General features: G+C 52.9%; 1 protein-coding gene across 1 annotated transcript in view; it reads right to left on the bottom strand.

The window, feature by feature from the left end:
* The window catches only part of NEIL3 (nei like DNA glycosylase 3), a gene marked incomplete at its 5' end in the record, with an annotated part of 40,763 nt that extends 26,630 nt beyond the window's left edge, over positions 1 to 14,133 (bottom strand). Inside the window, 2 exons of the mRNA XM_080661159.1 lie at positions 2,066 to 2,193; positions 13,978 to 14,133. Coding sequence (XP_080517285.1) covers positions 2,066 to 2,193; positions 13,978 to 14,133 — 284 coding nt within the window. The remainder of the gene's footprint in view (positions 1 to 2,065; positions 2,194 to 13,977) is intronic.
* Positions 14,134 to 14,354: the final 221 nt, after the last annotated feature.

The raw sequence follows: 14,354 nt of genomic DNA, 5'->3' as shown, positions 1-14,354 counted from the left end.
GCTGCTGCGAGCACTTGAGCGCTACGGTACATGTCTCAGTAAGAGAAACAGCCCTCTCTGATTTGTATCTTTCTGAAGCGTGTGCATTACACTGCACTGTCCCTTACAGCGGGCTATGCCTCTAACCCAGATTCACAGCAAACGAACCCCAGGAAGATGCAGGGCCTGCCCTGTCCGAGGCCCTCAAATCCACAGGCAATTTTAATTGTGTAAAGCTGCGCCGCCCTCAGGGGACACTATAAACAGGCATTAAGCACGCTTCTGGCCATGAGCTCTCGGAACTGCAGGCCAGCCCCGGTGGGTGGAAGACAGAAGTCAAAAAGGAAGCCTGCCTGTCTGTCTCCGGCTCCCAGCCTGCAGCCTCATGCAACTAGCACGTTTCTACGACAGAGTCATCTGTTCTCCCAAGAAGCGTGGGCTGGGCGTGCATTTCTTTAACTTCAACTGTGAACGGGGCTACCGTTGATTTTAGGAGGCTCAGTTATATTCCAGCACCTGATCTGCCGTTGACCTTGAATTGTTGGATCAAACAGTCGTCAAGGCTGCAGGGAATGAAAGGCAGCCGCCACCATACTCCTCCCCACGTATCCCGAGACTCGCCCTCTCCAGGGATGGCGCCCTTGGGCTTAGTGTGAAGAGGCGATTGCCCTTGTCCGCTTGCTGATGGCCCTGCACTAGAAATGACTCCCCCTTATCAGCCCAGCGGGGAACCCTTGATAAGACCTGCCTCTCACCCTCCGGAAATAAACCTGCACCTTCCACCAGAGGATCAATAACATGTCAATGCTCTCAGTCGATCTTACAGGGACTCCATTGTGTCCTGCTCGGCTCACAGCCGTGAGCGTTCAATCACCCAGCCTGGGACAATGAGGCAGCCCACAGCAGAGAGCTCTGCAGAACCCGGGGGCACGCGCTGATGCTATCAACTCCAGGTGGGAAGTGACAATGTTGTCCAGGGACAGCAGCTGCTGACAGTGGCGAACACCTCCAAGGACGAGCAGTGACATCAACTCGCAAGTCCTCCAAGCATGAGGGAGACGAGAGGCAGTGACTATCAATCCTATCGTCTCTGATTATCTATATATATAAAAAGCCAGTGTCCGTGACGACCGTGACGACCAAACGACCAGTCACCATGAGGGCGGGGGGGGCGGGGCAGCGAACGGGACGAGCAGCGGCGGGCTACCGCACATGATCTCGCGTGCTGGGCCTCTAGTCTCGTAACAGTCATGCATCACCACTTCGCGCCCATTATGGACCTGCAGTGGGAAGCCTGGGGTACGGTCAGAGGACTTTTAAGATAAAAACTGCTCAGTGTCTTAAAGAGACGGAAAAACACTCAGGGAAGCAGTACCCATCGTTACGGTCTGCAGTGGATCAGGCTGTATTTGATAGACCTGGACCAAGAGGCATATTCACCCAGGGGCCTTTTTTCTTTTTCTGCAAAAGTTACGAGGCAATGACATGCATTTCAACCTTTTTATTATCAGGGCAACCGAGGCAGCAGACCGCGTGGCCTCTGCCAGCAGAACAGCAGGGGATTTCCACGGGCCTCTGTGGAACAGCGGGGAGCCTGAGACTTCCGGGGACAGTTTCTGAATTCTACAAATACGTTTCCAGCTCTGTCCGAGGCTTCCGAGAAAGGAAGCAGGCAGGAAAATACAAAAATCTAGAGAACCATTTGAACCAAGCGAGGAGCTGTCATAAACCTCAAGAGGCTGATGTCGCTAATGCAATAAACACTCGGTGAACAGCGTAGGGAGTTCGGATAAGAACCACGCCGGGCTGTGTTGCGCTAGTATCTCTTGGGGAGTCCTCCGAGCCCATCGGTTTTTTAAGAAAAGAAATAACTAGCCCAGCCCTCCTAGTAACCGTGACATCACACTTCCTTCTGCTGCTGCTTACCGCTTTCCGTGATGGACTCCCAGCCCCTTCTATCGGAGCCCTCTTAAAAGTGGAGCACTTCCTACATGACTCAGTGTGACACCCGGCACCCTGCACAGAAAAAGCCTTCTCCCCAGCTTGGAACATGGCGGTTACGATGGACGGCACGGGTTTATCTTACCGTAAAGCTTTCGGCCCGAAGTACAGAAAGAGCTCCTTCCCCAACGTTTCCACGCCGCTGTACGCGTGTCCATTCAGCAGCCTCAGGGGAAGCCCGCCGGAGTTGCTATCATTGTTCTGTGTGGCAGCCTAGCAGAAAATACACACACACACACACACACACACACACACACACGTGTAAACAAAATCATAATGTAATTCTTAAATGTGTTTCTGGTGCTTCCTGCCCAGGTGTATTCCAATGAGAATTATCTCCAACGAGTCCCATGTAATCAACTGTTTACATACATTTTGTCAAATTACTAGGCAGTCCTTTAAAAAAAAAAAGAGAGAGGCCAAAAGACTGAGGTGGAAAAAACAAAAAAGGAACTGGCGCACATCACAGTGAGTTTGTTCCAGGACCACACAGCTCTGCATGTGGGAAGGAAACAGAAAGATGATGGGAATGTCTTGACACCAACGAGGACACGGCCCTCCATCGCCAGAAGTACAGCCAACGTTCCCCAAAGAGCCTTCAGATCAAAACAGCCGAAAATGGTGGGTAAAATATGAGAAAGATACTCTGAGCAGCAATGATGAGCGAGGAAGCAGCAAGTAAGAGGACCAGGAGCTCCCTGACCCAGTGAGAGGAGGAGGGGGTGCCAAGGGTGAGCAGCACCCCGAAGCCGCCCTATCAGAGGCATTTACGGGGCCTGTGGCACGGAGCTCCCGTTTTCACGTCTGGTGGGTGTGGGGAACCAGAGAGCAAAGCTGGGCCCCCAGAGGAGAGGACTCTAACCTGAGGCCTGCTCCTCCCTCCTCCTCAACAATCCTATCTAATAAAGAGGGAATATGCTAATTGACCATCACTCCGTCACAAAGATGGCTGCACCCACAGCTGAGGCCAAGTTCCCATAAGGACCCTTTATGAGCAATCAGCAGGGACCTGAGGCTACGCCCTCCCCCACCCCTGTGGGGCTTGACAGGGGACCTCAGGCTGCATTCCCCACCCAGCAGGGCTTTACAGGAGACCTCAGGCCGCACCCCCCACCCCAGTGCCAGGCCAGGGGACCTGAGGCCATGACCCCACCCGGCAGGGCTTGACGGGGGGACCTCAAGGTGTGCTTCCTGTCCTGGTGCTGGGCTAGGGGACCTCAGGCTGCTCCCCCCCCCCAACACCAGGCCTGGGGACCTCAGGCCGTGCCCCCCACCAGGTGGGGCTTGACAGGGGACTTCAGGCTGCGGCCCCCACCCCGGCACCAGGCCGGGGGACCTGAGGCGGCGCCCCCCTGCCTGGCTGGGCTTGACAGGGGACCTCAGGCCGTGCCCCCCACCCAGCGGGGCTTGATGGGGGACCTCAGGCTATGACCCCACTCAGCAGGGCTTGACAGGGGACCTCAAGGCACACTTCCCGCCCCAGTCTGGGCTGGGGGACCTCAGGCCATGCCCCCTGTCCTGGCACCGGGCTAGGGGACCTGAGGCTACGCCCCCTGCCTGGCAGGGCTTGACAAGGGTGGGACTGGCCAGGTCTGGATCTTCTAGCCCAATGGGGTGGGGGAGGGCGGCCGGGTCTGGGTCTCACACGATTTTGAGGTGCATGTGGGTGGGCGGGGACTTGACTCTGGGTCCCATGGTGTGCCCCAGACTCTGACAGGAGGAAGGTTTTCATATACATTTTACTAATTTTCTTTCATCTCTGACACTTCTATTATAGAGAAAGGGCAAATAGCAATATTAAATTATTTCCTTTAATTAATCCCCTTTTAATGTGCATGAATTTTGTGCACCGGGTCACTAGTGTCAACAATAAAGGAAAACGATACCCACCACCCTTCCCCCATCGCCATGCAAAACAAATTTCACAAGGGATGAAGGGATAATAGGTATTAAAAAAAAAAAAAAAGATTGAGAAATGCCAGGAATTGAATTTTGTCCCTTCAAATCTTGAAACCCCCTTGAGCCTGGGTTTGAAACAGGGCCTTACAGATGCAATTAAGGTTTGATGAGGCCACAGGGTGGGGCCCTGATCCAACGGGGTTAGTGTCCTTCTAAGAAGAGACACCAGAGTGCTGGCCCTCCTCCTGTGAGCCCAGAGGAAAGGCTGTGTGAGAAGAGAGCGGGTTTCTGCCCGCCAGGAGGCGAGCTCTCACCAGGAACTAAACAGGCCGAACCTGGATCTTGGACTTCTAGCTTCCAGAACTGGGAGAAGGTAAACTGGTGTTTAGGTCTCCCAGTCTACGGCACTTTGTTAGGGGTGCCCGCACGGACAAGAACAGACACGACTGTTGCACTAATCCAGGGGTGGGCAAACTTTTTGACTCGAGGGTCACAATGGGTTCTTAAACTGGACCGGAGGGCTGGAACAAAAGCATGGATGGAGTGTTTGTGTGAACTAATATAAATTCAAAGTAAAGGAGCGGAGGGGAGAGCAAGAGAACCGGATAGAACAGCCGGATCCGGCCCGCGGGCCGTAGTTTGCCCAAGGCTGCACTAATCCATTCACAGTTGCAAGGGCTACGTCAATGCCAGAACTCCCCGACTGCCCAAAGTTCAGAAGGTCAGGTCAGCGCGGTTAGTCCCCTCCTTCCCATAAGAACTGGGGGGTCCACCACAGGTGCATGGTGACCCATGCACAGCGCCCAGGGGTGCTTAAAGGGGGCAGCCTTCCCGTTCTGCACAAACCACTAACCGGACCGGTGGGAGATTCTAGCACCAGGACTGTAGACACAAAGGTCACCCCGCCCTCGGAAGACCTGCCTCTGGTTTCTCTGTCTCCCTTGGAGGAACCGGGGGCCTGTCAACGATGACCGAGCACTGGCCAGGCACGATGGAGGCCCCAGTGAGCAAATGCACTTGCCTTGTGTTTATAAAGGAACCTGTGAGCCCTGAACTGAGAAGCATGGAGCGTCCCCAGAGGTTTCTTCCTAACAAAAGCCTTCCCCCTGCCACTTACACACACCTCAAGCCAAGTGCGGATGAAGACCGTGGGTGCTGATGTAGGTTTCCATGACAACCCACCGGCAGGCAGAAAGTTCTTATCAGCTAGCCAGGACACTTTAAGCGGATGATATAGAGAGCAGATGAAGATCTGTTATGAGTAAACTTTGCCTCCACGTCAGCTAGGTCTTATTTTTTTAGGATCTCGAATGCGTAAGATGTTTTAGCATTTTAAACCTTCACTTCTGAGTTAATGGCTCGCAGTCTTGCTTCCCACTGCTCCATCCACAGCCTCTTCTCCGCTCCCAGCATTCTTTACCAGCTCTGGCTCCTGCTAGGTTCCCAGTGGAGGTGGGTGGACATCCGATCCCGTCTCATCCATGCACCCTGAGAGCCCGCAGTCGCTGTCCCTCCTTCTTGGTAGGGAGCATGTTTGCTGCTACGGTCATTCCAGTGCTTGAATCGCCCCTAAATCTTTAAGTTTCCCAAATTAAATCAAAAACGCCAACACCCAGCCAAGCTGTTGGAAAAGGCCATTCTGTGCAGTCTGTCACGCCCTCCACCTTCCTTGAACCTGGGCTTCCCTTCTGGGAGGCAAAGAGCCCGCCCAGCCGGGGCTGGGTCTACAGTCTGTGAGGGGTCATCTCTCCCTGGTCCGGGCTTGATTTCTACTCCCAAGTCCTGTTTAAGCAGCTTCATGTCAATGGCCCCCAGAAATGTGCCCCCCCATTTCTGTATTTCAGACCCCAGGGGAGGGTCCTTCCACTGCGGACAAAGTGGGGTACGTGCAGTGGCGGTGCGTGTCCACCGTGGATCAGAGCCACCGGGGGCCGGTGGGTAGTGGGGGCTGCATCTTGTGCCCTCTCTTGTTGGAAGCCGCCCATTGTCCTCACTAGCAGAGAGGTGTGGACAGGGAACCCGGAAGGCTGGTCAACCTTGAAGCTCTGAAAGGTCAGAGCCAACCACCCACTGTCTAGTTGAGACAATGGTAGCTGAAGCAGCCTCCACCTGTCAGTCTTATGTAAATCCTTGCTGATTGGCTATTACTGGAATTGCCTGCCTAAAGGCTATGGGTGTATCCCAGTCTTAATAAAAGGGATAGCAAGGCCAGAGTGTGGTGGAGTCCCTCCCCTTGAGTTGGGCTCCCGCCTGGCCCCCAATATTCCCAAATTTATACTTTTCTAGTCTCTTTCATTTGTGTGCGGCCTCCTCCAGAGCCCGAACTCTGAACCCGAACCCTGAACCACGCGGGACGTGGCGGGGGGGACACTCGCAACTGGAGCCCAACCTGGGGTACTCACACCCTCTCTCCTTCTGCTGTAAACAGGAGAACCTGCTGTCTCTGCTCAGCGACTTGGAATCGGGCCCTGTATTTTTCCAGGACACTTAACCTGCCTCTAACCTTGTGATATGATATATGACATGATATGATATGATATGATATATGATATGATATATGATATATGATTACATAACATGCTGTATTCTATTTTCTTTGGCACAGCCTGAGCCCCTGGTGAACACTGACACACAGGATCTGATTGGCCAAGGGAACACTTCTCTGCCAGTGGCCAGGGGCCGTTTCTCACTGCCCTGCTCGAAACCCAACCGCCCGCTCCACGACGTTCCAACGTGGGAACCACAGGACTGAGTTGCTCTCACTTCGCTACTGCCGTTCCCTGCCCAGACCACTCTCCCTCTGCCGCATCCTGACCTTACTGTGTTATTACGGCACCTGGCAAAGCGGCCGACCAGGTCACCTGGCGACAGAAGGCGCTGCCACCACACCTAGCAAAGGAGTGGAGGAGTCCCCGTTGTCTCCTGGGACGTCGGCTCCCGTTGCTACGTGAACGGTTTGACAAGAACTTACCCACTGAGTGTAAACCTCTCACCATCTACCGCCGTCACTGCTCGTGTCATTCACTGGGCGGTGTCTGCCACGGTGCACTCTGACAACAATGGTGCCGGTGCCCTCTGGAGAGACACCCCTGATCATTAAAGATGGACCCGCCACGGCTGCCTAACTGCACGCACGCATGCACTGTAGAGAAGTTAGTCTCCATCCACTGTGTCTGAGGCCTTGTTCTTGATGTTGGGGGTGTATCGATGAAAACACACACACACACACACACACATACACACACACACACATACACAGACACACACACACACACACACACAATGAAAAGCCTCCTGCCTTCAGAACGTTTGCATTCTACTGGGGGAGAGATCTTACCTAATAATAGAGAAACATGTAAATTGACCGTACTTCCGCTATGCTCACAGCCAATCAGTGACTATGCAAATTAACCCAACAAAGATGGCGGTTAATTTGCATACATATCTGGGTTCTGGGAACCTCCTTGGCACCCAGGTCACTCCCAGCTGATGACTGGAGGGGCAGGGCGGGGGTCCCCCTTCCCAAGCCTAAAGCCTGGGGCGGAGGGGGGGAGGCTTTAGGTTTGGGAAGGGGCTGAGCCTGCGATTGGAGGTGTCGGGGGGGAGGGGGACCTTTTCCCTAGCCTAAAGCCTGGGGCGGAGGCTTTAGGCTTGGGCAGGGGCCGAGTCTGGGATCAGAGGGAGGGGAAAAAAATCAATGGAAACATATCCTCAGGTGAGGATAAAAAGAAAAATAAAGAAATGTCATATCCTATGAAAGACACATCTTGAAAATGCTTTAAAGAAAGTTGTCATTTTTTCATGGTGAAGGGACTGGAGTCCATGTTGATAAAAATACCTTGGCGGCTGCGGTGACTGGCAGTGGCTGCAGCAGCGGGGTGATGGGGCTGGTGCCTTCTCCTGATCAGCCCGGTCGCCTGCCGCAAAGGGAGGCCAGACTGCGGCTTAGGTCCACTCCCAACGGAGAGGGGGCCTAAGCCATCAGTAGGACATCCCCTGAGGGCTCCCAGTATGTGAGAGAGGGCAGGCTGGGCTGAGGGCCCCCCCTCCCCAGTGCACGGATTTCGTGCACTGGGCCCCTAGTTTAACAATAAACAGGATAACAATATATTATAACATTCTGAAAAGAAACTGAGATGAGAAAGAGATCAAGATTAGGGGAGAGCGTAGCAGGCTGCAATTTCAGTTGGGCTGTCCTCGCTGGGAAAACGATATTCGAGCACATCTTAAAGGAGTCGTGAGTCAGCCACACCTAGGCAAGAGGAATGGCAATCAATACACATGCCCTGTGGGGGGCAGAGAGTTTCCTGTGTCCCGAGGAAGCAGACACAGAGCAGAGGGAAGATGGGACCCTGAGGAAGTCTGACATGGTAAGAATCAGATCATGTGCCCACGCTAAAGGCCTGGCTGTTCCTCGGATAGAAATGAGGTGGAGAACAGAGAGGATCTCCATCCCTCTTTTAAATGCTCTTCTCACTGCTGGGCAGAATTCCCGCCGAAGGCTCCAGGGTAGAAGCAGGAAAGAACCATCCACACAAGAGCTGGAGGAGATCCGGATCATTTAAAGTCACCCCGTTATCAAAACACCCCAATCTAACTCCGCAGTCATACATCGCTGGGTGTTGTTGGAACTGGCTAAACAAAATATTCAAGAGTACAATTCATTTCGGATTTTTTGTGTGCCACGCCTTCTTAAATCGATATATGACCTACATTTCAGAAGAGAACAATGAAGAGAAATAGGGAAAACCTGGTGGAAAAAAAGGTAGGTTCTTCATGAATACCTCTACCCTTTTTTTTTTTTTTTTTTGTCCAAATAGTTAAATGCTCTGGGTTCCTCACAATGTTTATTAGGAAGAAATTCAAACCCAGCTTATGCCGACTTCTGTCCTGGACCTTCCCAGGGGGGTTTCTAGGTGCTAACTGCGTCTCTAGCAGGGGTCCTCAAACTTTTTAAACAGGGGCCCAGTTCCCTGTCCCTCAGCCCGTTGGAGGGCCGGACTATAGTTTAAAAAAAAAACTATGAACAAATTCCTATGCGCACTGCGGGCCCGGGACGCGTCGGCTGCTAAGCAGGACAGGCAGCGGCACCCGGCGGGCCGGATACATGTCCTCGGCGGGCCGCATGTGGCCCGCGGGCCGTAGTTTGAGGACTCTTGCAAGCCTTGCCTCCGGATTGCACAGGACCCACAGCGAGCACTTTGGTCCCATGTTTGATCAGCACAGCCGAAACATCCTCTCTAACTGATGCTGAGGGGTGGGTTAAAAAAAAAAAAAAAATCCAGGATTTCCCCCCAGGCCCTAGCCTAGGGCCATGGTCGGCAAACTGCAGCTCGCGAGCCACATGCGGCTCTTTGGCCCCTTGAGTGTGGCTCTTCCACAAAATACCACGGCCTGGGCGAGTCTATTTTGAAGAAGTGGCGTTAGAAGAAGTTTAAGTTTAAAAAATGTGGCTCTCCAAAGAAATTTCAATCGTTGTGCTGTTGATATTTGGCTCTGTTGACTAATGAGTTTGCCGACCACTGGCAGGGGTCCTCAAACTACGGCCCACGGGCCACATGCGGCCCGCCGAGGACATGTATCCGGCCCCCCGGGTGCCGCTGCCTGTCCTGCTTAGCAGCCGACGCGTCCCGGGCCCGCAGTGCACATAGGAATTTGTTCATAGTTTTTTTTTTAAACTATAGTCCGGCCCTCCAATGGTCTGAGGGACAGTGAACTGGCCCCTGTTTAAAAAGTTTGAGGACCCCTGGTAGGGCATCAAAGCCGTCCTGCAGCAAACATCTCTACACTCTCCAAATGACAGCCACCTGTCGGCAATCTTAGCCTGTCGAGTGGATCTACCCACGGGAAGGGAAACTTGGCTCCTCACAAAGAGGAAGTCTCAGGGGCCAGCCCTGCGAAACGGGACGGCCCCCGGGCTGCGTGTGAACAGGAGAGAGCGCGGGTCGTGCCCCTGTAAACGCACCTGTGCTGCGTGGCGGGAGGAATCCGAAAGCACAGAGGCCCTGGACTTAACATGCATGAGACCACTGACCCTGCGCACACGGCCGTCAGGGAGAAACGGAACGTGTTGTCCTGGCTGACAGAGCCTCAAAGGCAAGCGCACACCAAACCCTTCAAGGCATAGTGTCTGTCTCACTTCTTTTGCTGCTGTTTCATCCTGTTCTCCATAATGAAAAAGAACCCGCCATGCGCCATCCAAGCAAGAAATGCTGAGCCAGCCATGACAGGAAAGGCTCCGCAGACATGGAAAAGAGATGATGAAGGTGACTGTGACCTTCAGCACAGAGGTGGGCCGGAGGGTAAGTGGAGGAACCGTCCCAGGGAGAGAAATCGTCTGGAAACCTACAGACCCGACATGATCAGTGCCCAGGGCGGCAGCAATGGCTCCAGCTGCAGGTGCCGTGTGACCTTGGCTGGGACGAGTTTTAATACTCGATGAGAAATTAAAATGCAATGTTAGCATAGCCCCTTCCTTGCTCACCCGCAGAGCCTGTAATTCTCCTGCTACTAGAATGCGCCCCCCCCCCCCCCAACCCCGCACCGCCCGGGAAGCAGAGTGATTGTGAGGCTTTCTACCTGGCACAGGGTCGGCCACAAGCACAGAGCTCACCACCCTGAGGGATGCTGTGACGTGGTTCTCTCGTTTGCCTATAAGCTCCTTGGGGACGGTAGGGATGCTGTTGAAAATCCCTGAGGGCCCCACTCAATGCCTGGAGGCCAGTGAACGTTTTGGGGGTTAGTCTGCTCCCTCCTCCTCTTCCTCCTGAATCTGAGTGTGGCTTTAAAACCCAGGCCTGCTGTCTCCCCACCCACCACCCCCATCTTGCTTTACCAGCCCAAGATTTCTTGGCAAAAACTTCCACTCTGCCATCTGTTTAATCTACTTTGAAAATTATTAACACCGCGGACTCCTATGTTCTAATTATCTGCAATGGAGTGCGGTTTAAGTATAAGAGGACCAAATTCTCATGACTATCAAAAGCTGGATAAAAATGACATATTATATTTACCAGAATCTCCCACAAAGGAAAAAGAGCTTTATGGGAAGGTTTCGGGAGGGATTTAGGAAGGGACTGATGTATTTTCAGCAACCAGTCCTAGCGTGCCCTGGTTTTAATGAGATGTTTCTTAGCATTTAAAGGATTGCTCTAAAAACATTGATTCCAACACTTCTCTTTGGTTTTGAGGAAAATGATACATAAAAATCCTTTGATTCAGCTGTCTATCACGCTGACACCTGGCCCAAGTCATACGATTCCCAGTATACCAGCGTCTCTAAAAACACCAGCTTGGGACAAAAAAATAATTTTCAGTTGATGATTGGCTATGTCAAGCACCTGCATATACACTGAGTGGCCAGATGATTATGATCTCTGAGCGCATAATAATCTGGCCACTCAGTGTATATCCTATATAATACAAGGCTAATATGCAAATTGTCCCCTCGACCAGGAGTTCGACCAGCAGGCAGGCCGCCAACCACCCATGTCCCCTCCCCCTGGCCAGGCTGGCCGGACCCCACCCATCCCACCCATGCACGAATTCATGTACCGGGCCTCTAATACACACACACACACACACACACACACACACACACACACACTGAGTGGCCCGATTATTATGCGTTCAGAGATCATCATAATCGGGCCACTCAGTGTCTATTTTAACTGCTTTTTTAAGCTCCATCTTAAGGGGGGAATTCTGGTGTACAGTGACAGTTTGCCCACTGATGCTGAGAGCTATGGCGTGGGAACCAGGCAGAGCTTTTGCATTAACCCTGAGATTTACAAGCTATTTACGGGTCCTACGGTAGAACCCCCTTTGTATGCGTTCCAGCTGCCCAGGCCCCAAAATGCCTTGTCACAAGCCCACTGTCTTTGCTGCAGTGGTACACAACAGCCCGATACATACTTGACTTTCTCACGTTGACCCTTATAATCCGGTCCCTATATTATTTGAACATTTCATCCTCCCCTTCTTCCCCCCTGAAATAGAGCCGGAAATCTCCTTTGTCAGGACTTTAAGTATGATTGAGAAGGATTCACCTTCCCATTGTCAAGTGGCTTCATAATAGGAAATCGTCAAAACCACATGGATCTTGGGAGACAGCACACGCCATACTGGGCTGATAACCTCGCAGTCTACCTTTTAAAAAATTTCCTAATACCACACTTTTCTTATTCTGAGGTCACTTATATGGCAACGTAAACCATCAAAGAGCCCAAGCAAGCCCCAAAACAGAGGTCTTTTCGGTCCATTCATCAAAACACAGCCTGCCATTTTGTAAGCACGGAACCTCCAAGCACTTAACCGGGAGGCGAAATGCTTTGCACATAATGTGAGGGCACAAACGATTACAAAATAGACAAAGGGGTCTGGTGAGCAAGCCCCGATCTGGGAGAAAAAGTAACGATTACCAGGATTTGTCCTTTCCTGGGCACTAGACTACGAATTTTAGACGCTCTCTCATCTAATCCTGAGCAAATAAGCACCTTCGGGTAAGGAAGGAAGGAAGGAAGGGGTTATTCACATAACCAAGAGAATCAGATGTTCTTTTCTGGACACCCCCGAGAAGGTGATGATTAAGGCTACAATGGCCATGGGAAATCACCTCCCTCCTTCCCTCCGCTGCCTCTGCTGCTGGCCACCTCTTGTTCTGGGATTCCACATAATGCCAGTAACAGTGACCCCGAGGCATTAAGGGAAAACCATTATCAGTAACCATTTACGAAGGTGAGGAAGTATATAGTACATGTCCCACAAGGGGAAGAGCTGGTTTTGTCCCCCTGGTTCCTTCAATATTCAACATTTTGTTGAATGGGTAAATTTTTATAAGAATACTTTAACATTGTAAGAGACCACCCGAGATCCATCTATGGGACACCCTGATGGGGTTTTAAGAAGCATTGTAATAAGAGATGAGATGCAGGCTACTTATTGACGTATACAGTCAAAATAAATAAAATACCAAGGCAATTGGAAGGAGGAGGGAAACGTTATCTTTCCCAGTTTGAAAACTGTATTTTCTCGGCCTTAGAACCTCATTTGTTTCAAGTTGAAAGCCTATGCTAATTTCATAGCAGGCAACTTGTGGCGGGACCAAAGGCTACCAGGAAGCTTTGCTGGAGACTGAAAGCCAGCACCATACGCGGGCCTCCATGAAACACCACGGCCTGCACATCCAGGGGGCTTTTCAAGCGGGATAGCTTCATCAGAACTTTCCAGGACAAGGCAGCCGTGGGCAAACTACGGCCCGCGGGCCGAATCCGGCCCGTTCCGCTGTTCTATCCGGCCCGCGGAGCCGAAAGAAAGGGCGGAGGGTTCTCTTGCTCTCCCCTCTGCTCCTTTACTTTGAATTTATATTAGTTCACACAAACACTCCATCCATGCTTTTGTTCCGGCCCTCCGGTCCAGTGTAAGAACCCATTGTGGCCCTCGAGTCAAAAAGTTTGCCCATCTCTAAACTCACCCAATGAACACATCTCACCAACAGCAGTCAAGGCCCGAGTGGCAAGAAGCTGTGCTGCCCATCGCTTTAAAAAGAAAGACATCCCCTTAAGGGAGCCACAACTGGGTTTCCCTGCCCCTTCATCAGAGGACAATACTGAGTGGGAAGCTTAGTGCTAAATGTTGCGTGTGCTGTTTTAGAATTATAAGTTAGTTGTGATACTCTGGACAACTGCCGCATGTTAGGACAGCCAGGAGCTGGAATTGCATGCTGAAAGCTTGCCTTAAAATTCAGTCATGGGGGGAAAAAGTCACAGGCTGCAGAGACCTGACAGTGTTAAGGGCGGAAAACGCAGCTGTAGCTTTAAGGAAGCCTTCCCGGCTGGGCTGCGGAGAGGTTAATCGAGGGCACAGGGAGTACCTCCTGCAGGGCACCCCAGGCTGCCTGGGCCCTCAGGAGCTCGCCACTGCGCAGGCGCGCCAGCGCGGGCTCCTCCCGCCCCGGAAGTCAAGACAAACTTTGGGCAACTGGGGGTCCAGGGAGCCAGGACCAGAGCGGAGAGAGGGAACTTTGGACACTGCGAACCGTACGGGGTCTTTATCCCATGTTCCCCTGCGCCCCCGGAGCAAGTTCCAGGAGCGGCTCACCTGGGACGGCACCGCAGCCTCCGAGGCAGCGTGGGGCGAGCCGGGGCCCCTCAGGCTCTGCAGAGCGCTCCCCCGCACGGCCGTCACCGCCTGGCCCGGGGGCACCCGCGAGCGAATTTTCTCTCCGTTCAGAGTACAACCCGGTCCTTCCACCATCTCCGGAGCCGGCGCTGCGGCCCTAGTGTCAGGGCTCGGAGAGAGCAACGGCCGCGCAATGGAAGCTGTGCGCCAACTCTGCCGAGATGTTCAAAGTTCCCGCGCTCACGCCCCGCCTCGCCGCGCCCCGTCGCAGGCCCCGCCCCGCCGCAGGCCCCGCCCCAGAACCGCCCAGCTGCGCCCAGGCCCCGCCCCGCCGTTCCAAGGCCCCGCCCCAGAAC

Source organism: Plecotus auritus (assembly GCF_963455305.1).
Source record: "Plecotus auritus genome assembly, chromosome: 3".
In the NCBI taxonomy this organism is placed as follows: Eukaryota; Metazoa; Chordata; class Mammalia; order Chiroptera; family Vespertilionidae; genus Plecotus; species Plecotus auritus.
The sequence above is the reverse complement of the archived record's forward strand: the minus strand, read 5'-3'. Positions and strand labels throughout refer to the sequence as shown.